General features: G+C 48.2%; 10 protein-coding genes across 10 annotated transcripts; 5 read left to right on the forward strand and 5 right to left on the reverse strand.

Moving 5' to 3' along the window:
• Positions 1–36: 36 nt before the first annotated feature.
• F4817DRAFT_198827 (uncharacterized protein) lies at positions 37–1,674 on the forward strand. The gene is made up of 2 exons (XM_049298552.1): positions 37–1,309; positions 1,390–1,674. Exons 1-2 carry the CDS (start codon positions 247–249, stop codon positions 1,608–1,610), a joined length of 1,284 nt encoding a protein of 427 aa, XP_049156598.1. The 5' UTR covers positions 37–246; the 3' UTR covers positions 1,611–1,674.
• A 344-nt stretch (positions 1,675–2,018) lies between these two features.
• On the reverse strand, positions 2,019–2,874 carry F4817DRAFT_198835 (DASH complex, subunit Dad3). The gene is made up of 2 exons (XM_049298553.1): positions 2,478–2,874; positions 2,019–2,273 (listed from the first exon to the last, which is right to left on the reverse strand). Exons 1-2 carry the CDS (start codon positions 2,580–2,582, stop codon positions 2,106–2,108), a joined length of 273 nt encoding a protein of 90 aa, XP_049156599.1. The 5' UTR covers positions 2,583–2,874; the 3' UTR covers positions 2,019–2,105.
• Positions 2,875–3,407: 533 nt separating this feature from the next.
• On the forward strand, positions 3,408–4,801 carry F4817DRAFT_198849 (uncharacterized protein). Its single transcript, XM_049298554.1, has 2 exons — positions 3,408–4,335; positions 4,385–4,801. Exons 1-2 carry the CDS (start codon positions 3,568–3,570, stop codon positions 4,763–4,765), a joined length of 1,149 nt encoding a protein of 382 aa, XP_049156600.1. The 5' UTR covers positions 3,408–3,567; the 3' UTR covers positions 4,766–4,801.
• A 1-nt stretch (position 4,802) lies between these two features.
• F4817DRAFT_198870 (uncharacterized protein) lies at positions 4,803–7,146 on the reverse strand. Its single transcript, XM_049298555.1, has 2 exons — positions 6,007–7,146; positions 4,803–5,948 (listed from the first exon to the last, which is right to left on the reverse strand). Exons 1-2 carry the CDS (start codon positions 6,539–6,541, stop codon positions 4,819–4,821), a joined length of 1,665 nt encoding a protein of 554 aa, XP_049156601.1. The 5' UTR covers positions 6,542–7,146; the 3' UTR covers positions 4,803–4,818.
• Positions 7,147–8,092: 946 nt separating this feature from the next.
• On the reverse strand, positions 8,093–10,114 carry F4817DRAFT_360451 (Pkinase-domain-containing protein; the record flags this gene model as incomplete). Its single annotated transcript, XM_049306281.1, has 4 exons — positions 8,093–8,447; positions 8,502–8,883; positions 8,934–9,233; positions 9,295–10,114. The coding sequence occupies 4 exons, from the start codon at positions 10,112–10,114 to the stop codon at positions 8,093–8,095; spliced, it is 1,857 nt and encodes a 618-aa protein (XP_049156602.1).
• A 2,067-nt stretch (positions 10,115–12,181) lies between these two features.
• On the reverse strand, positions 12,182–13,273 carry F4817DRAFT_360452 (uncharacterized protein; the record flags this gene model as incomplete). The annotated part of the gene is made up of 1 exon (XM_049306282.1): positions 12,182–13,273. One exon carries the CDS (start codon positions 13,271–13,273, stop codon positions 12,182–12,184), a length of 1,092 nt encoding a protein of 363 aa, XP_049156603.1.
• A 449-nt stretch (positions 13,274–13,722) lies between these two features.
• On the forward strand, positions 13,723–15,094 carry F4817DRAFT_198921 (NAD(P)-binding protein). Its single transcript, XM_049298556.1, has 5 exons — positions 13,723–13,916; positions 14,030–14,121; positions 14,179–14,473; positions 14,527–14,833; positions 14,888–15,094. Exons 2-5 carry the CDS (start codon positions 14,073–14,075, stop codon positions 14,975–14,977), a joined length of 741 nt encoding a protein of 246 aa, XP_049156604.1. The 5' UTR covers positions 13,723–13,916; positions 14,030–14,072; the 3' UTR covers positions 14,978–15,094.
• A 329-nt stretch (positions 15,095–15,423) lies between these two features.
• F4817DRAFT_198939 (uncharacterized protein) lies at positions 15,424–16,980 on the reverse strand. The gene is made up of 2 exons (XM_049298557.1): positions 16,090–16,980; positions 15,424–16,033 (listed from the first exon to the last, which is right to left on the reverse strand). Exons 1-2 carry the CDS (start codon positions 16,719–16,721, stop codon positions 15,586–15,588), a joined length of 1,080 nt encoding a protein of 359 aa, XP_049156605.1. The 5' UTR covers positions 16,722–16,980; the 3' UTR covers positions 15,424–15,585.
• A 191-nt stretch (positions 16,981–17,171) lies between these two features.
• Positions 17,172–18,083, forward strand: F4817DRAFT_345461 (Oligosaccaryltransferase-domain-containing protein). Its single transcript, XM_049304260.1, has 2 exons — positions 17,172–17,294; positions 17,353–18,083. Exon 2 carries the CDS (start codon positions 17,406–17,408, stop codon positions 17,592–17,594), a length of 189 nt encoding a protein of 62 aa, XP_049156606.1. The 5' UTR covers positions 17,172–17,294; positions 17,353–17,405; the 3' UTR covers positions 17,595–18,083.
• Positions 18,084–18,499: 416 nt separating this feature from the next.
• F4817DRAFT_199076 (uncharacterized protein) lies at positions 18,500–20,630 on the forward strand. The gene is made up of 6 exons (XM_049298558.1): positions 18,500–18,590; positions 18,643–18,956; positions 19,013–19,042; positions 19,883–20,047; positions 20,098–20,418; positions 20,468–20,630. The coding sequence occupies exons 2-6, from the start codon at positions 18,732–18,734 to the stop codon at positions 20,468–20,470; spliced, it is 744 nt and encodes a 247-aa protein (XP_049156607.1). The 5' UTR covers positions 18,500–18,590; positions 18,643–18,731; the 3' UTR covers positions 20,471–20,630.
• The last annotated feature ends 217 nt before the right edge of the window (positions 20,631–20,847 follow it).

A 20,847-nucleotide genomic window follows, 5' to 3' on the forward strand; every position in this document is an offset into this window, starting at 1 on the left:
AACAATCAGTAAAAGATAAGCCAATAAGAAGCGAGGATAGAACCCACACACGACTAGGTTAGTCAAAAGGCAATGGTGTGGGTCGGCAAAACGTAAGACCGAATTGAGCAATTGAGGGTTGCTAAAAAATAATTTCCATATACTTGATATGTACCAATTGAAGCTCATATCTTCACGCGACCCTATCATTCCTTTTCTGCGCCATCGCAGCCATACTAGGGCGGGTACTTGAACGCTAGGGATGCGATGAGCGTAGCACGACCAGCACGGTGTCTGCTCTCCAGGCGGCTTGCTGCCGCGGCCAAACCAGCAGCACCGGCATCGCAATGCCACTCCCAATTTCACAGCTCCGCGCAGCTCGCTGGAAGGCGGAAACCCCGATTCAAGAGCATACGGGCTGAGGAAATGGGGCTGATATCGCCAGAGAAGATTGAGGAGTACGGTAACAAGACGTTCCCTCGTTACACCCCGGAGGAGTTGGAGGTCTTGAAGAAGAGGTATACGCCCGAGCAGATGGCCGCTCTCGAAGCCGGTGAAGCAGCGATCGATCCTAAAGACTTGACGATACAAGGTCGAATACGCAGAGATCCCTACAGGATACCGTATATCGACGACTTCAGCAAGATTTACCCCATCATCGACAAGCGCCCGAAAACCAATCCCCCACCCAACCCGAAAGCTAGGTTTATGACGGAAGAGGAGGATGTGGCAGACCTAACCAAACGCCTCGAAGCTTTAATACCAAAGGATGTAAATTTTGATGATCTGCCCGAAGAAAAGATAGAGGAAATACTAGACCAGCGCATCGACTTCCCCATGGAGGAAGCCAAATACTTCCTGGAACCGGAAACCATGATAAACACCAACGGGCCCTCGAACTCGGCGGTTGCGCCAGCGCTGGGCAAAAAGCTCGCTGGTGTGGAGGGCATGTACAAGCCACCGATCGACCCGGCGGATGATGGCAAGGATGACCAGGGTATATACCAAGATCTGAAGAGACGGACAGGCTTAAGCGTGCGGCACATCTTGGATATCAACAGCAAGATCATAGTCACCCGAACGGTTCACAACCAGACCCGTCTGGGTAAGATCCGTAGCTCGTGGATGCTAGCTATCGCCGGAAACGGGGATGGACGACTTGGTATCGGCGAGGCCAAGTCGGTCGAAATGGCCGTTGCGCGGCAGAAGGCCAAACTTCTGGCCATCCAGAACATGCAGCCGGTCCGGAGATACGAGGACAGGACCATCTACGGCAACGTCAAGGGCAAGGTCGGCGCGACTATAGTCCACATAGAAGCCCGCCCACCTGGTAAGTTATACACATATTTACCCCTCCCCCACCTTTTCTTATCATTCAAAGTTATACTTACTAATACCTCCTCTCAAAAGGCTTCGGTCTGCGCGCCTCGCATCGACTCTTTGAGATCTTCCGGTCCGTAGGCATCCGCGACGTAGCGGCCAAGATGCCCCGAGGGCGAAACCCGATGAACTCGGTCAAGGCCTGCGTCCTGGCTCTACAGAGCCAGAAGGATCCCAACGAACTCGCTACCGGTAGGGGCAAGAAGCTCGTGGATGTGCGCAAGGTCTACTACGGTGGAAATGTACACTAAAGCAAATCATGTAAAAATATCGTGTAGATATGCCGCCCTCCAAATTCAACCAGATACAATTTATGCGTAGCGTCTCACTGGTGTATTTGTATTTGACATTGGTGTATTTGGGTATCTTTGTGATGGGTCAATGTATATGATTCCGTCTATCTCGAGTCCCAGTTGAATCTTGCCAGTATCGTGTCTTCATCCTCGCATATCTCATCGGTGTAATGCCCCATAGACTGCAGCCAGGAACAGTTGTTGTAAGCTTGCATGTGGCAATACCCTTGCCAGCACCAACAGTACAATACATCCCTACAGTACATTTCCCTGCTAGCATCGAGCGTACAGGCTCCTCGAAGCCAGCTCACATTTCCCTAGAAACATAGTCCTCTAGGCCCCGAAGACACGGTTGCTTGATGTAGTCCATTCGTACCATAAGTAAGCGGCTCAATATGTAGCAGGTGCAGGTTATTTCGTGATGTCGTTAATTTCTCTATGTATATCATCCGCTCAGCCTTGCGCTTGGTCGCCCCAGTCGATCTCCTGCTGTAGCACGATGCTGTAGACGCTCGCCTTGAGCAGCGTGAATACCAGGCTTGTCTTGCGCTCGAGCTCCCGCAGGCCGTCGAGAATCTCGGTGGTGGGCTGTCCGGCCATAGCGTCCAGTACGGTTGCGAGCTATTGTTGCATGAGGTTAGCTAGTTGCTTTGCTCTGTTTTGTACATCAGTGTTTGTTAGAGGAGAAAAGCGCCATGCTGTGACATTGTGCTATGATTGGACCGGGAAATATGTATAGCATGTCACGTATGTAGGCTTGCACGCACGTGTGCAGGTAATAAGATAGGATATCAGCTGACGCGTGAATGCATGCGCCGAACTCACCTTCTTCATGTTCTCTGCTAGCCGCTCGTATTCTTCGAGCACCTCTTGCTCTAGCGGTGTGAGATCCGGAGGCAATAGTAGAGGATTGGGTGCCTGGCCTTCCATCGCGACGGGAATTACGGTGGTGGTGGTCTCGACTATGTGTTTATGGAAGACGTGAAAATGCAGATGCTGGATTGAAGAAACGCGTCTTGTTAACGGGATGGAGGGGTCCTTTTCCGTCTTGCGATATTGAGCCTCCGGTCCCCACTATGCTGCTATGTTAGTAGGTACCTACCTACGTAAATGGTAGGCGCATGTGGGGCTACCCGGTAACCAAAAATTAAATTCGACCGTTCGGATCGCATAATAATGCATGTACCTCAGGTTGTACCTCCCGGCGCTGTGGCTCAGGAACCAGTTCGGCGATAAGATTAGATCTGACCAATAGCGCATCATTTGTTAATAATAATAATGCAGGTGGTTTGACGCCGAAAATGAGGGCTCGGATATACGAAGTACCTACATTCGAAGACCCTTTATGCTTTCAGCTCGCCAGCCCCGACCAAGTACATATCTATCTCACTTCAACTCTTTACATAGATGTCACACTTTTCAGGGTCTTTCTTTGTAGATGTGCTCCGCATCTCCGATTTCATCTGTCTGTTTGTCCGAACTCCGACGGATTTTTAGCATAGCGGAAATCTACAAAGACAATGGACCATTATCCGTATCGTTTGCATCGGCTGACTAGACTCGGTAGGGTTTATGAGAAGACATTATGGCTATGATAGGGAATTACAGATCTTATGTATGCCTACTGGGTAGGTAATATTTATGCTGACGAGACTTAGCTCGGCTTCGTTTGCTCATATTGTCGGTTTCCGACTACCGAGTCTCGGCCGGGTAGGTTGCCAATCGCCGTTATTCCTTCACGCGGTTGGGTCATCTGCTTCAGTTTAGTAAATAATTATACCACTATTTTTACCCACCTTCCTGTATGAACCGCCTAGAATAGCCTTGTTTTCCCTAAACCAAACCAAGCTATCTACCCTTGGAGATCAGCAGTCCCATATTCAGCCTCCCTTGCGATAATTACCACGGGGAAGCCATGGTCGAGTTAGAACCGGTGTTTGCTACCTCATTCCCACGATTTCCAGACCTTCCAGCAGAGTTGAGACATATTATATGGCGCTTTGCTCTGCCACGCCGAGTCTTTGAAATCCGGAACGAAACCGTCTCCATCAGGCGGGACGGCGAGGCCAACGTTACCAAAGAGTTAGACCACGATTCTTGGCGGATTCGCGGCTCAGACTTGGTAGCCGTGATATTAGCTCCGCCAGCGTTGCTTTCAGTAAATCGTGAAGCACGGCGATTCGCTTCGCGGTCTGGGTCATGGAAGTTCGTTGGTAGTCGTCCTCGTGGCGTCTGCTACGTGATTAAGCAGATGACGTGGTTTGATCCTTCTACCGATACGCTCTGCTTCGATGATTCCGTTTTTCAACATGTTCAGGGTCACGTTACGGAACAGAACGGCCTCGTTATGGAACATGTCAACAATCCCGCCGTCACCAGGTTTTACTTCGCCAGCTCTCCCGCAAGTCCCGTCTGCGTGAGCCTCGCAGCTCTATCGGGTGCTTCGGGGAAGTTCTTCGTAGAGCAATGGAAACATAAGCGGGGTTTCTGGTCCGGCGTACCGCAGTATCTGTTCTACCACGACAGCATACTGATGCACCTTGGTAGATCTCCCAAGGTGCAAGCGATCTTTGGAAAGGGTGCTGATAGATGTCATACCCTTCTTGTTAATGCTAACGATCGTGGGAAACTGCGGCAGCTAAAAGAGCTATACGTTGAGGAGTCGGATCCGCCATACTTCCAGGTCAGTTGCGAGACTGCGAGATGATATAAGTGCTAACAACCTAGGATAGCGGAGAGTTGCAGATTGGCTTGAATACATTACGGAACTGGGTGAGAAGTATATTAAGCAGTCTTATGACGATCTAAAAAACCTTTGGCTCAGAGCTCAAGACGACATTCCATCCTCAGCTCTAGTCATCTCGCCGAATCAGATGAACGTCCAGACGAAATCAGTAATCGACCCCGGAGCTGTTATTCACGCCGTGCAGCAATTCGACCATGGCCACTCCCGGTGCCGTGAAATCATCAAGGCTATGCCGCGCATGGAGCTCGTGGTTCACTTTCGGCTGTGTATCTCCAACCATGATAAACAATGTCACAAAAAGCCCAAGTCCCTCGGAAACGGAGAGCCGCTGGGAATAGATGTCAACTCGCACCTTGAGCAACCGTAGTTCCAAAGTTTTAATATAAGATTGTATATTATTCTAATATTAGCCTGCGTACTTTAAACTGTCCTTCCATGCCTAACCCAGCTGGGTGGTTTCTTGAGCTTGTAAATACGCAAAGCAGTCTTACATGCGCCACCCCAACCAAGCTGCTTTTTCTGCCACTTTCTACTCCCAGCATCTTTGAATAGCTTCTCTACCATCATAGCTGGCTCATCCAACGAATCTGTCCCCATTGCCTCCTCACCTTCTTCCCCCCTTCCCAGCGCCGCGATCCCAAGCCCATTATACGGTAAAGCCTGACCTTCAAGATCGGTCCCAGGTTTCTCTTCGCTAGTATCACCAATGCCGGTGTTACTACCATTACTCGCGACCTCGATCCAGACCTCGGCCTTGCGGATCGAATCAGCGTAGATGATTAGGATGGCGACGAAGACTAGAGGCACGGCCGCCGCCCAGAAGACGTAGAACATGGGCCCCGTGGGCCCGAACGGGTCGCTCATGGATAGGATGCTGGAAACGATCGATAGTGGGAGTAGAACGCCGCCCATGTACGAGACGCGGTCTAACGCGTGCTTGTTCTGTTCGTCGGCGCTAGAGGAGTTGTTGCCGCTGCGGGTGTGATGGTGGCGGGGGATCATTTCTGATGGGGGAATACCTCTTGTAGTAAGGGGCTGCTTCTCCAGTGGACGGGGTGGGATGCTGCCGGGGATAGTGGGACTAGGGTTAGGGCTGTGTGTGGAAATAGGGGCAAGGTGGTTCAGTAACGAGACATGTCTATTAAGGCGGGAGAGGAGGGATTCCCAGTCTGATTTAGTGGAATAGGGGGTTAAAGACGGGGAGCTTGTACCCTGGAGTGATTTCTCGCAGAGCTCAGCGCTGCTCAGGTTTCTTTCTAGGGTTTCCTGTACTTGCCAGTACAGCGCCGTCATGTGATGCATACCGGGGGATATATTCGAAGAAACCATATCGAAGAATTCGGTCCATTGGTGCACGGCGATGTCTTGCACGAGAGCACGTATATCTACGTCCTCGTAGGAACTATCACGCCATTCCTCCTCTAAGCCATGGTAGAGAAGCGACTCAAAATTCGACATATCTCCATCTACCAGGCTGGTAGTAGCGAGAACTTGGCCTGGGTCCGAAGAACGATGTTTCCGAGTCCATGCCGGACAGTCCATCAGAAGGACTGAGAGACGGGGTTAGCAATAGTCTTTTTGATAAGTTATGAGTAATGGAATCTTTACCATTGGCCTTGGCACACTGCCATAACGAAGCGCGGCAGAACAGTACCCCTTTTCCGTCGTCCGAGATAAGATGCAGAGACGGTTCTTCAACGTTATCATCACCTCTAGTACGAGAGCCAGTCGCCGACGGGACCCTCTTTGCATCCGGGGTAAATCCCTTCGGTGCCGTAAACAACTCCGGATACTCGAAGCGAACGAATCCGGTCCGAGTAGCCCCATGGTCCCGCCTCCGCCTTACCAGCGGCCTATAGCTCAACCGACTAATATGTGCGTCGATAAAGCCCGCGTCAATATCCAGCAGGTCTCTTAACACCTGCACGTAGTCCAGGGGCAACTCGCGGAGGACTAGGAGCCGACGTCGGGGCTCAAACCTCTGCGGTTCCTTTTCCTGCTGCTGAATATCAGTGCGCAGCTCTTCGGCACTTCTAAAGTACCGCCGGGAGCAGTGGCGCTGACTCTCTGTCCATTCCAGCACATAAGCCGGGCCTAGCAACTCGAGCTGCTGCTGCTGCTGCTCTAGATTTGCTTGCGTCATGGCTGAAACCTCTAATATATCGTTGCTCAAGATATATTTCGCCGAAAATCAACCCACAAAGAAGTCTATAAGAAAGCGAATCTCCGTAAATATCCAAGCACGCACGCTTCACTCATCACAATACCATAACTTCCCGTTCGCTTGTTAGTCCCGCCGCCTAGATCCGGGTTACATGAATCCTATGTATTTATAAGTTCGCCTCCGGGAACGTTCTCGCGCGAGCGTCGAATCTATTTATTCCGACTTGGGTCCTAGGATGACGATCCCTGGGTAGCATTCGGCAAGGCGGCTCTTACTATTATTATATATTAATATGCATAGGTTGGTAGTATATATTATATCAGCATGATTATTAAAACAGAGTAGTATTCCAAGTTAGACGGTTCTAAAAACATGTCTATCGTGTGCCGTCGATCATCTAGCAACAAGTAGCAAGACTACTACCTACTACGTACCTATGCAAGGTAGTAATACCTAGTAGTGAGTAATATTCAAGTGCTCTTAAGAGCGAACTGGATTTACACGGATCGGATCGGATCGGATCAGACCCTAACGAGCTAGGGGGGTAGCAGACATCGCTTCATTAAGAAAGCAGCCTCGTGCCGTGCCGGAGGGTGGTCACAAGGAATACTACATGACACCCACTCGCCCCCCCGCGGATGTCAGGAGGTCAGCCTCAAACCACATCATGCATTACATCCAACCCAACACATATTATCACGATCTCAGTGTTTGGTGCCTACAATATTACCAGATACGATAACCAACTAGTTAATTAATAATAAAAATAGTGTTTCTACCCTGGTTACTCGGCTCTTCTCATTCAGATATGTCCCTACTTAATTCGACACTATAAAATGTTAGGAAAAGATATGCCTGAGAAGACTAATACACTATCGAAAACGCAACCGTATGGAAAAGGCTATAAAAAAACAAGAACAAAAAAAAAAAGACATATGAACATTCCGATGACTAGTTAATGAATGCTAGGTATACTATCTCACAGGGTAAGCAGCGCGGGCTGTTTTCTGGTTTTCGTTTCAAGACTTTCTAACAGAACAATTTGACATAAAGTGCGAGACCTTATTTGCAGCTGTCATACAAATCAGACGAACGAGCAAGTGAGCAAGTCGTTGCTATAGTTTCGCGAATCCCCTTTTCTTGCGATCTTCCCTTCCAAAAATAAAACATAAAAAAAAACTCCCTCGTGCCCGACAAAAAAACGCCGTACATATGAATGCTTGTTGATGCCGCCATTGTTCCCCTTCCATTCTTCGTACTCGGCCCTTAGTCGCAATCTTCTTCGACGTGAACGGCAGGACAGAGGAAAAGACGCAAATGGTCGGTGAGTATTTTCCCATTTATTTCAAGGATCATAGTACAAACCCGCTGGCGATGCGTGGAAATCAACGCTGCGTGGCAAAAGATATCACATTTCGATAGCCACATGTAAATTTAGGCTGCTGAAACAGACGTGCTGCTGAATGCCAACAAGAGGTTGGCGTAGAACAGAGCATCTGCTGTATCGACCAAGGAGTTGCTCCTGCATGATCACCTGTCGCTGTCGTAATCATCGCCGTCGTGGTGTAATGTTACACTATTGAATTCTTCGAATGGGTCGGCCGCTTCGTTGCCGGGTGTTGCCAGTCCGCTGTCTAGTGGTACACCCTTCATCTGTCTCGAGCCGGTGATATCAACGCTTTCACTCTCTTTAACATTTCTAAAATTGACTGTGTCGACACCACGGCCCGCGTGCGGAACTATCGGCGGCTTCATATGTCGAATCAGGGCCCATTGCGTTGTCCTGAAGAACGGATGTACTTTGATATCGGAAGCTCCGGCTCTCGCACCCAATCTTCTCGTCTCATCTTTTATCAGGAGTTTTCTTATTAATGACTTGCAGAGACTAAACAACAGGGTTAGCGTCAATGCGGTAAGTTAGTTCTCAGCTTAGACATACTTTGAAATCTGTGGTGATCCAGAGTGTTCCGGAAACGGTATTTCCTCTCGGAGGATGTTGGCAAAAGTCGCGTTACGATTCTTGCCCTTGAAAGGTGTAGTGCCGTACAACATCTCGTATATCAAGATGCCCAGTGTCCACCAATCCACAGCACTCGTGTGTCCGCTGCCCTTGATGACTTCCGGAGCGATGTACTCTTCGGTTCCTACAAATGAATTCGTTCGGAAGTTGGCGATACACGACTTCGTATCTATCGTAGGGAGTGACGAAGTGCTAGCACCATTCTTGCCCATGATCATAGTAGGCTTCCCGCCAGGATCCGACTGCTTTGAGAGATCAAAGTCAGAAAGCATGATATGTCCTGACTGGTGGAGAAGAATGTCTAGCAACATAGTTAGTATGGCTTGGGTAGAAAGAGAAAGGCGAACGCACTCTCAGGTTTTAGATCCCTGTAGATAAAGCCCATTAGATGAAGATATTCTAGAGCGGCCGTAACCTCCGCAGCATAGAAGCGGGCGTCATCTTCGGGAATGCATTTGCCAGGACGAGTCTGCAATGCTCGGAAGAACTCTCCACCACTGCAGTATTCCATGCACAGGTATAGATGGTCTTCGGACTGGAAGGAATGATATAATGTCACGATGAATGGGTGATTACTCGTCGCTAGAATTTCTTGTTCGGCTAATGCTCTCTTGATCTTATTACGCTTGATCATCTCTTTCTTGCTTAGGACTGCTTGGGTCAGCGCGGTTCTATACGCAACGAGTAATAATAAATATTGAGAAAAACTTACCCTTCATAGCGTAAAGCCTAGAACTCTTCTTCTCTCTCACAAGGTAAACCTTTCCAACATCTCCCTTTCCAATGAGCTTAATCTTGTCAAAGCTGGCGGGTCCAACTTCAACGGTGCGGACTTTGATCGAATTGGAACTATACGTCCTGCGAAAAGCGAGTGAGTTCTGGTTTGGTGGAGGAAGCGCGCCGAGTCCATCATTTTCCGGTACAGAAAGGCCTCCAGAATCGGCGGCGAGTGTCGTCTTAGCATCAGCAAAGCCTAACGAAGCGGCATTTTCACCTTGAATCAACGGCTCCTTGCCGAGTTCAGCTGTGGCCGGCCTCTCTCCGCTGCCTTTTCCGTGGTTGAAGAGGCCCTGAGCATTAGGGGCACTTGCAACTCTCCGTAGTTTCCGAGCTAGCTCCTCTTTCGTAGCATTTGTGGCCTGCTCTTTCGCCGTCGTGCCGTCAGGGCCGTGTATTTTCAGGCTTGGCGTATCCGGCGGGCTCGGCGGAATGGAGCCTTCGTCGTGATGGCGGAGGCCAGGCTGGCCTTGGTGAGCGAAGTACGGATTCGCATTGGCGGTGGGACTAAGTGCATCGTCTAGGGGGTGTCCTTCGCTAGCCGTGGTAGTCGATCTAATCCTGCCGACGTTGGTGAAAAATCTCCTCGACTGACGGAAGCCAACTTTGCTCTCGGACTTCAAGGCATGGTCGAGACTCTTTTCCTTATCACCATTGGTATTGGAGGAGTTAATGCGGAAGAAATTCTTCAGCTTTTGATTGAAGTGACTGTTATGGGCATTATTGCCGGTCGAGGCGGGCGACTTGACGGGCATCTTGTCGGTGTCGGTATTGTCGCCTATTTTAGAGTCCCTTAGGTCAACATTCGGGTGATGCCATGATGTAAATCGCTTTTTGATGCGGAAATGAGAGCCTCGTTTGGTAACGGATGTTGTTGGTGAAGGAGAGTTTTGGGATGGGTGACTGAGGTTGGAATGGTGTTCAATTGACTCGTCGGACCCCATGTCGGCGGTAGCGCGGCGGCGGTAGTACAGTAGTAGTAGTAGCAGCAAGCAGTAATTGCACCAGCAATCAGCAGCTGTCGTCTGGCTGTCTGTCTGGCTGGCTGGATGGTGCCAATCTAGGCCTGGCGTAAAAAGCTTGGGACAGGTTGGGAAGTGCTGGGACACACTGGGACAGGGCGGGTTTAGGCGCTATGCTCACTTGGTAAGGCACTTGGTCCAGGGGGAGCAGGGGAGCAGGGGAGCCACTAATAAGTTGACCCACCAGTAGCCAGTGAGGACGAGGGGCAAAAGGGGTGGACCTGAGGGGACTGAGAGGTATCCACTTGGCACTTAGCACTTGGCACTTGGGATACGTTGCGTCCCGGATTCTTGCCTTTTGGGTCTTGCCCTTTTTCTTGCTTGCTAATCAACCGAAACCCAAACTAATAAAATCACCACATTAATATAAGGTACCCTTCTTCCCTGCGAAAACCTGCGGCGTAATATTTCTTAACGAGGACCTTTCCGGATGTATATGTGAAGTCAGGATTTGCGTCCTTCGTCCTTCGTCCAGGTCTGGCTGTTCTCCGATGGCTGCGGATGCGCTAATAAAACACGGGTCTGGCTAGGTACGTACGCGATAGTGTATGTAAATCTAGATGCTTTTTCGCTAGACCCTTTCGGTCCGCATGAACATTGATAGGGACGGGACGTGAACGAGGGAAGGGTTCGGTACGCGGAAGGGTATACGCAGAAGGGGAAAGGGAAAATTAACGAATGAATAGATGAATATAGGAATGGTAAAAGTTGAAGGGATATGTTATGTTCCCTTTAGACGATACGAAGAGAGGCACAACCGTGAATTCGGGCTTAGCAATACATCTTAGCTTCCCACTTACATGTACCTAGGTCAGATTTAAGAAGTACCCGTAGACCCCGTAGACCCCGTAGACAAGTATGTGTACCGTTATTTCCGTTACCTAGGGATTTTATTGCACATTCGGTAATCAGGTATTACAATTGTCCGTCTATACGTTTATAGGTCTATAGGTACATTTACACTAACTACGGAAACTACAAACTACAACTCTCACGTGGCCTTATTCTTCTCACCTTTATTATTCTGTAGAACCCTAAAATATGAGAAACTCTACAGTAACACTGACTGCTGATGATGTCTTCTGTTAAGGAATTTAAGGAATGCGTGGATCCATCGATACTATCGATACGATACTACCTTAAAGTTTCAACGATGTCCCTGTTTATTACGTCATAAGGGAAAACGTGCCATGGGAAGAGGCCTAGATTTTATGGATTGGTCAGCCTCTAGGTTAAATGATATCGGACATTGTTGACGATTTTAGCACCGTGAACGTACCATAACCTTGAGCTACCCGAGCTACTCCTATACATACCTAACATATGCAGGATTGTCATGCTAGATTTATAATTAAATGCGGTACATTACGTTTTTAACTCAAGCTCTGTTTTACATGTACCATATAGACTCAAAACGTCTGCTGTACGTGGTGATGTCTAGAGCTGCATAGAAGCCCGGTAAAGTTATGCCTTTGAAAACCTAGCTACCCACCACTAAAGGTATGCAACGGAAATAGGAGTCGTGTCAAAGCCAAAGGGATGCTTGTTATATGCTTATTTTACAGATTTTTTGCTCCAATTATATACACGCCTGAACTGCATCCTAAATAGGGATGTTCGAATATCGAAGCAGGTAACCATGAAAGCTATTATTCCTTTGGAGTCGAGTCTAGAGACCTAACCCTTATGATCAGATAAACCAATTGTATATATCCGGACTACGGGTTAGCACGGAATAAAGCTATCCCTATTGCTGCTACATATGGGCGAGAAGACATGGCCACCTATAGTCATCTTAAATCAGACGAGCCCAAGCGTTTGCCTTGTGTATTCCTCTTCAGTTAGAGCATTCTCGTCCTGTTGAATTAGGAGACGCCTCAATTTCCGCTTCCTCTCTTTATACTGCTGATCGTCCTCGAGTCGCTGTTCAGTAATTGATGGAGTGACTTGGTTTCCATCCTCGTCAAACAAGTACTCCGGAAGTTCATCTGCATCTCGCTTTAGTGTTGCGATACCTTCGTTCTGGTACCCATCTCCCATGTGCCACACAAACGACCTGAAGTGCGCCTTCTCCATGTGCTCTTCGAATTCTGTTTGGGTTGCGAAATGTATAGGGGTGTCCCTTGCTACGCACTTGCCCCACTGGCAGACTAACGGGTCTTCATCCCCATGGACGAGAAAAACGTGTCTGCGTAGTGTTTTCATGTTTTGCAGCTCTGCTGGACAAGGGTGCTCTGAGGGCCGTTTCCATTCGCACAAGAATGGCACGTATTCAACATTAGACCGTAGGTACCATTCTCTAGCCGAAGGTATAGGATCGCGTGGCGGCCTCCCGCGCCGTTTCGGTTCTTTAGAGGGGTCTTTCCTGGGTGCATTGGGCTTAGCATCCCCTGTGTCGCCTTCTCTTCTATCCGCATAGGAGTTTCCAGGCTTCCTCCAACCCTTTGGTCTGCCCCTCTTCTTCGGTTGGAAATTAGTTCCTTCTGTTCCATGTTGTGCGGAAGCTGAAGGCAGAACGACAGAGATATTTTCCCTTACGGTTGTAGGATCCCGTCTTGGTCGTGGTTCCTGACTTATCCCTATAGGCTGTCCTTGCCTAGTATGAGATGGCGAGGATGGTGCTGATGACCTAATATGCACAGCTAGTTGAGGTCTAGCTTGCAATGGTGATGCCGAGATAACTGTAGAGGGCTCCTGAACTTTTTGTTCTCTGGCCGAATTTGGCTGATTCGAGTAAATTGATAATGGTGTTTTGAAGCTGGTGTTCTGGCTTGGTTGCAGTATATCAGAAATAACGGGAGGTATCGTGACATCTTCTCCAAGCTCATCATTGAGGTTACTGGAGACGGATGCCAATGCCTGAAAGCTCCTGGTCGCGCTGCTCTCAGCCATAGCTTCTTTTATCACCATGCCATAAACAATTCACTACTGTCTCGCCAAGTTAGAACTATAAGAACAAATATAAATATTATTGTTGGAATTTGAATGTACTTATTATCTGAACTTGGATAATTCCTCGTGCTCTTGTTGTAGAGAATATACCTTAGGTTAGGTAAGGTAAGGTAAGGTAGGTAAGCTTCCCTGTAGAGACAATGGTTTCACTCAATCGCGTTGTTGAGTCGATTGAATTACATAGTACACGGGAGTCGAGCAAAAACGGTTACGCGACAAACGACAAACGAATACCAAGTTTCCTTTGTACGGTTTGCTTCCGTTACAAGACGTGGTGGAGACGTTTAAGCGTCAAACTATTAAAACGGACCCTAACCTAACGGGTTATTAGTGGTCATAGCTCCCGACAAGAAGGTGCTTTCCCATTACTACGCTCTCCGCGCTCTCCAGTTACTGATGCTGCACGTCATCGTCTTTCGCAGCCGGAGGCGTGCAGATTCAACTTGCTATTCGACGGCCGGGCTATTGCGACATCTTGTCAAATTTGTCATCAGTACACTAACTCTCTGATGCGGAAGTGTAATTATTAATCGTTATCCCGGCATATATGTATATTTCTAGAACATTTGCGGAGTAGACAAAGGTGAGATAGATCGCTATTTATGTATAAGTGAGTCCCAAGATCCGTCCAAGATTAGACCATCTCTATTCCAAACAATATCTGGCTAGTCTTAGTAGCTTAATAACGTCCTCAAGAATATTTACGTATTTTTTTATAACCCGAGTCTATATACATAAAATGTCTTCCAAGTTGTTTGCTGTCGTCGCTGGTGCTGGCCCAGGCACAGGTGAGTACTTCGTCTAACAGGATAACCCGCAAATTCATTAATAAAAGTCTTCTCTAGGAAGAGCTTGTGCTATCCGTTTCTCCAAGGCCTACCCCGTGGTGCTTTTGACTCGTACACCCGAGTCGTACCAGGACACCGTGGCTGAGATTAACAAGGCTGGTGGCAAAGCGATCGGTATCAGTGCCGATACTTCGGATGTTAAGTCAGTGGACTCGGCCTTCGAGAAGATCGCAAAGGAGCTACCAGGCTTCAAGCTTGCTGCGGCTATTTACAATGTTGGTGCTGGATTCCAGAGGAAGCCATTCCTTGAACTGAGCGTCGAAGACTTCGATGTCGCTGTCGGTGGTAATGCGTATGTATAAGTATTTCAGAAGCTCGTTGATCACAAACTGACGGGCCGGATAGTCGCGGCCTCTTCAACTTTGCTCAGAAGACTCTTCCACTACTCTTGGACGCAGTACCAGAGTCAGAGCATCCACCTACCCTACTCATCACAGGTGCTACGGCTTCTATCAGGGGTTCATATCTGTTCTCAACAATGGCTGCTAGCATGTTTGCTCGGCGAGCTCTTGGCCAGTCCCTGGCACGCGAATTTGGACCTAAGGGAGTACATGTAGCACATGCTATTGTCGACGGAGTTATCGATATACCTCGAACAAGTCACTATAGCCCCAACAATGGCGCCGAGGATGGCAAGATCAGGGCTGATGCGGTAAGCACCTAATTCGAAATCGTTCACTCTCTTTCAGTGCTGACTCAAGAACAGATCGCTGAGAGCTACTGGAACTTGCACACCCAGCACCGTTCCGCGTTCACACAGGAGATAGACATACGGCCCTATGTTGAGAAGTTCTAAACTCATTTCCCCAATCATTATTGAAGTGAGAGATTAAGGTCGTCGTATTTACTTCTTCTGAGACAGCTGGGACTTCCAAACACAAGTAGGCATATCTGCAAACAAATATAAATGGCTTGAATTCATTGAAATCAGCTTTATATGTGTTAAAACAAGCTTGGTGAACACAGACAAACTGCTTGATGCATTCTGAATTATCTTCCCCCGTCAACTTGAGTGCTCAATAGGTGCAATATGGTAGTAAATCGAAGGGGATTACCTCGTCGTACTAACCACCTTGCCATTGAGAGACAAGGGCTAAAAATAATCGAGTTGTTCTGTGCTTCCCATTTGAATCAATCTGATTGGTATGGTCTACGTAAACCTCAAGTCAGAAGACTAAACCCGTCAATTTAATAATAGGTTCCCACTGTCCCGCACGGTTCAACGATCAGTAGTAGCTCGACCTACGCTGAGTTTCTGTAGTCCAGAATGCGATAGGTGATGCTGACCTGCTGGCATGCCGTTGGTTTCGACGAGGCACTTGCATTGAGCGCCCATCTTCCAGGGTGGGACGCTGATTTACTTGGAGATTTCACTCCATTACTCTACTAAGATGGGACTAGGTATCAGGCGCCTGCGGTTACAGGGGTACCATTGCCGGTATCTGGGGGTTGAGTAGAGTCGGCCGAGTATCCTGCGGCCGTCGCTATCCGGTCTGCTTCCTTCTTGTCTCGGATGGCCTGCGTTTCTTGTCTTAGCCTTTCTAGATTCCAGGCACTATCCTCTTCGTCTTCATCTTCGGACTCGTCTTCTTCTGTGAATCTCCAGTTACCACTCTCGAACAGGGCACGGCCGGTTGATTCCTTGGCTTGGCGGGCTTGTTCCTCGGCCGCCTTCTTGTCTAACCGATCCTTCTTCCATTTCGCAAAGCTTTCTGGAGTGACAGGCGTAAGCGTTCCGGTAAGCTTGTGTCTCTCCGACTCTAAGAAATCTTCGAGGGTTAGAGTCTTGAGCGGAGATTTATCCATGAGAGCCTTCTCGGCTGCGCGTTGTTCTTTCGTCTTAAGCACAAAACTAAATTGGTTATGTTAGACAATCTGCTACGCGAATCTAATATATAAGAAACATACCCTGGTGGAAGAGCGTGCTTATACTTGCATTTGTCGCCTCCGTTTGGACATGTCCAGAACCAACCGTATTTTCCGTCTTCAATCGCTTCAATGAAGAATTTGCAGACTTTGTCGGTGGTAGTGACTTGGTTGCCCTTCTTGGAAAGGACAACTTTTCGCAACTTCTCCTCGTCCCAGTCTTCAGATGTCTCCTGCTTCTTCTTCTCTTCCTCTTCTCCCCGACCGTCGGTATAGAGATTCTTCTTCTCGGTTTTTCGTTCAACCGAGAGATCGTGTGCGAATTTGCACTTCTTTCCTTTCTCGCAGTTGCCTTTCTTGAAAAATATACAGACAACAGTCTTGGGATCGACACCGAAGGGAACTTTCTGGATCTGTGCTGGTTTGTTGAGTAGTAGGTCGGCCTCTCGCTTAGCATCTTCGGCGGCCTTCTTCTCGCGGGCTCGAGCATCCTTTTCGGCTTGCTTCTTTTTCTCTTCTGCGCTACCTCCGGCTTTGGCTGTCGCCTGGATCTGCTTGATATGCTTTTGGGCAACAGCACCCTTCTTATTTTTCATGCCGAAGGTCTTGTCCTCGGCAACCTTGGCAGCCGAAGGCTTTTTGCCCTTGGGCTCATCCTTCTTCTTTGGAGGCATCTTGAGACGGAGTAGTATAAGCAATTGATGGCCCTATACGAAAAGAGGGATGTTCGGTTCGTTGAAGCGGGGGATTGGTCGAAGTTTGCGCCTGGCCGGGCTATACAAGGGATTCTAATGTTCTGGCGCAAAGTTTCTACGTAGAAACAATAGGTAGGCAATTTAGGTACTTTAATGATCACGGACACTGAAGAATCAAAGATGGTGGGCTGTAAACTAGCGGGGGTACCTACATACGTAGTTTTTGGGATAACGTCACGTGAGAAAGGAATGTGGCGTATCGTTTAGGTTTAAGCACATAATTATGCATGTATCGTAAGGGTATCTGTGTTCTTAACATATCATACTAGCCACAATGCTACCGCCCCACATGCAGTGCCTTCGCGGGTAGGTACAATCAACTTTAGAGGTAGTAGGTACATTACGACGTTGGTGAAAGCTCCAGCTGGCCTCAATTTATCCATCTTCAATGTGGACATGTAAAGACACTCATCCACCACCTCAGCACTCTTTTCCTTCTTCTCGGCTGGCCTGTGAAACTAGCAGCGAAGAAGCTTGTTAGAGGTACACACAGTAAGTTTTCCTACAGTTCTAATGCTATTAATGGCAAATTATTGACGTTCTGTCCTAGATTCTCTCAACAAACAAAGAAACAATAGACAATCCAATCCTTCTTACCTCAACATGATTTCCGACGACGATCTGTACTCCCTGGCCATATTCCTTGGCTCAACGGCCATGGTCCTCATTGTACTTTACCATTTCTTCGAGGTCAATTCGCAAGAGGATAGCACCCTGAGCGAGAAAGCCGCGAAATCAACACCGGCACAGCAGCCGACAGCAGTGGGAAGGCAACCAGGAGCGACAAAGTGAAGGAGACTAATATTATAAACTTGCGGTCCCAGGCGTTATATAAGATGCGGAACATCATCTGGATGGTTGTTCGTCCATGTAATTTGGACGTTCAGGGACGTGACCAAGCCATGGGTTACTAAGAGCTATTCTACGAGGGAATATTTTCTGATCAAATAATTTGATCGGTCTTGATCGGTCTTGATCCGGATATCTGCCAGGGGGGATTGCAGGAGATGGACTGCTAGTGTACACTGCTTAAGAGGGTGATCTTATGTGTTCCAGAATGAGCTGGACAGTCTCCATTTTCCTAGGGACCTACCGGCTTGTAGAAAAGGCTCGTATTAAGGGGTTACTGGACTACGATTCGATTGCAAGTCATTTATTCCTTAAACGCCGTATTCAAATCCCATATACAATGAATTCGATATTCCGTCTTTTGCAGTGATTATGTATGAATATAAGAGATGTACCTAGGTACTTTAAATATTCAGGTTGGAACAAAGCAACCATGTCCGACGCAAGAAATCATGCGCTAACCCTAATCTGGTAGTAGACGCCACGTATAGTGGGGACTGTAGACGGCTTAGTGGATGATTGGGGATGATTGAGCGACTCATTGTTTTCCACCCAACGTCGCGCTCCCTCCCTGATTTCCTCTTAACTGCGCCTCTTTCCAAGCAACCTCTGCTTTCTTCCACTTCATCAACAACGCCAATTTAACAATACATTTTCCCTCCTTCATAAATCCGCCAAGGAGAGAAGACTACAGAGTTGCTTCGCCTTCAACTTTTATTTTCTTCTTCTCGGTTGCATCCAACTTCGTCAGCCGTACCGCCTTGTCGCCGCCTGCCAGCTTGCGAGACAATATTTTTCTACCATCACCTTTTCCACCCACGAACTATTTCCCGCCATTTTATTTATCCCTTTTGCAACGCGCATACAGCTACTGTTCATCTCAGCCACCGCCAAATCATTAAGCATTCATCATCGCTGTTCATTAACAGCAGTTCTTTCGTAAGCCGTTGCGCTCGCATCGCCATATCCGTTAGGCCAATTTTACATATAGCCTGACCCTTTCGACGCGAATATCCCTCGCGTCGTTTTCCTGATCACATATAACCACCTCATAATCAGTCTTAATCAACTATAATCAATATGTCCGGAAAGCTCGATCAGTCTCTGGACGAAATCGTCTCTACCCAGCGCCGCGTTGTCGGTAAAGGTCGCCAAAACCCACGCCGATCAACAAGACGACCCGCTACAACTGCTCCTGTTGGTGGCGTTCAAAAGACTTCGAGGCAGCCTCGCGCTGCAGCGGCGAAGCAAATTCCTGCTAAGGCAACCGGCAGTGGAGAGAGCAAGGTGGTTGTTAGCAACCTAGTAAGTCATTATGCGTAGTCCGGCTTCAAATTCGGACTTAGCTAACTTTGTTTTAGCCCAAAGATGTGAACGAAGGCCAAATTAAGGTATGTTTCCTAGGGCTGTCGCCCGCGGAATTTCGTCGACATCTTCCTTAAAACGCACGCTCGTGTCTTAATCGATCGAAATGATTATCCTCTTACCCAGAGATGGTGTAATTTGACCAGTACGAAGCTGTCAGAATGCCTAGTCTCCTCCGTCGACCACATATGTGCATCGCGCTACTATAATGTCGGGAGTTGAGCTGTCCTTGTCGCGCACCAATATTGTTCAACCTCCGGTAGGCTTGGCAACCCTCCATGCAGGTAACAATGCGCAGACGTAAATGGACTATAGCATATCATGACAAGCTAGCTGTCTCGGCAAACGAGATCATGATTCTAGCGAAACAACATCCTTTTATAGGATAATTACAACCCAACGAGCATGGCAGTGAGCATCAGAGTTACAGCAAATAATAGGCGAAGGACTTTACTGTCGATCTCGACTTAGGTATTATTACTGTTTATCCTATATTAGGCTATGCGGGGCGAGTCTTTCCATCTTGTTCTTAGACGCGATGATATCGTATGGAACATGGAGGTTGACTACCTGGAGGCAGTCTGATGGTTTAGTGGGAGATCACGTCCTCTTTTCGAGAGTGCATCCAACTTTTGGGACTGGGGGTAGTGGTGACGGGTGGCTGATCTTCCAGAGTTGTTTACTCACCGTTGGGCTGGATGCTGATTACTAACGCTCACTGCGTGCTCGTTGATGTTGACTTACCTTTGGATGCTTAACCTAGATGTTTCTCTGTCGGCTGGGATCTTACGATTATCGATATTGCCTTACCGCCTTGCGCAAACCTCGAATGGGTTTCTTGAGACTAACCTTCGTGCCCTCCATAGGAGTATTTTGCGACCTCAGTTGGACCTATCAAGCGAGTGGAGCTTTCTTACGGTCCGAATAGCGTAAGCCGTGGTATCGCTACGGTTACCTTCGCCAAACCCGATGGCGCCAGCAAGGCTTTCAACGCTCTAAACGGCCTTCTTGTTGACAACCGACCGATCAAGGTTAGTTTGTTATATTTCATTATCCTAGCCAATATACTTATACTTTACAGATCGAGATTGTCGTTAGCGCCGCCAAGGCCGCAGAGATAGCACCTCCTGCGAAGACTTTGACCGAGCGCATCACCCAGCCTAAGGCACAGCCCAAGTCTGCGGCAAATGACAAGAAGGAAGCGGCTTCAAAGGCTGCAGGTGCTGGTGCTCGTGGTCGTAAGCGCCGTGGACCGCGCAACAGCCGCCCAGCCAAGAAGACAGCTGAGGAGCTCGATTCTGAGATGGCGGATTACTTCGAAGCTAGCAATCAGAATGAGAACGTCAACGGCGCTGCACCTGCTGCCACCAGTGGCGACGCCCCAATGGAGGATGAAATTCTAGTACGTATACTTGCAATTCTACTTCGCATATCCACTAACCAGCGTATAGTGAGTGGATAGTTTAGGCCTGGATTAACTTTTACTCGGAATGGTGCTATTATGCATCAACATCTCCTTTCATCGCTTGTACTGTAGCTTGACTTGATTTCAGTTTTTTGCCTTTGACGTTTAGCAGTGGTAACGGGAAAGGGGGCTTGCGTTTATGAGGTCCGCGGGGGCTCAGTCATCAATGAAAATGCACGATAGGGTTCAGGTAGTAATTCGAGAAGAGGATACACGATTCTGCTACCGAGTTTCGAGTCTTCGTAATGTGTACGATATAGAAGACAAGCAAGTTCTTATTTCGGTGAATAAGCAGTACTATTGCTATGACTAGTCTGCTTTACTTCGCATAGACAATATGGTAAATACATGCATAATCGAGTCTTG

This window comes from Daldinia loculata, assembly GCF_022478755.1.
Source record: "Daldinia loculata strain CBS 113971 unplaced genomic scaffold F4817scaffold_45, whole genome shotgun sequence".
In the NCBI taxonomy this organism is placed as follows: Eukaryota; Fungi; Ascomycota; class Sordariomycetes; order Xylariales; family Hypoxylaceae; genus Daldinia; species Daldinia loculata.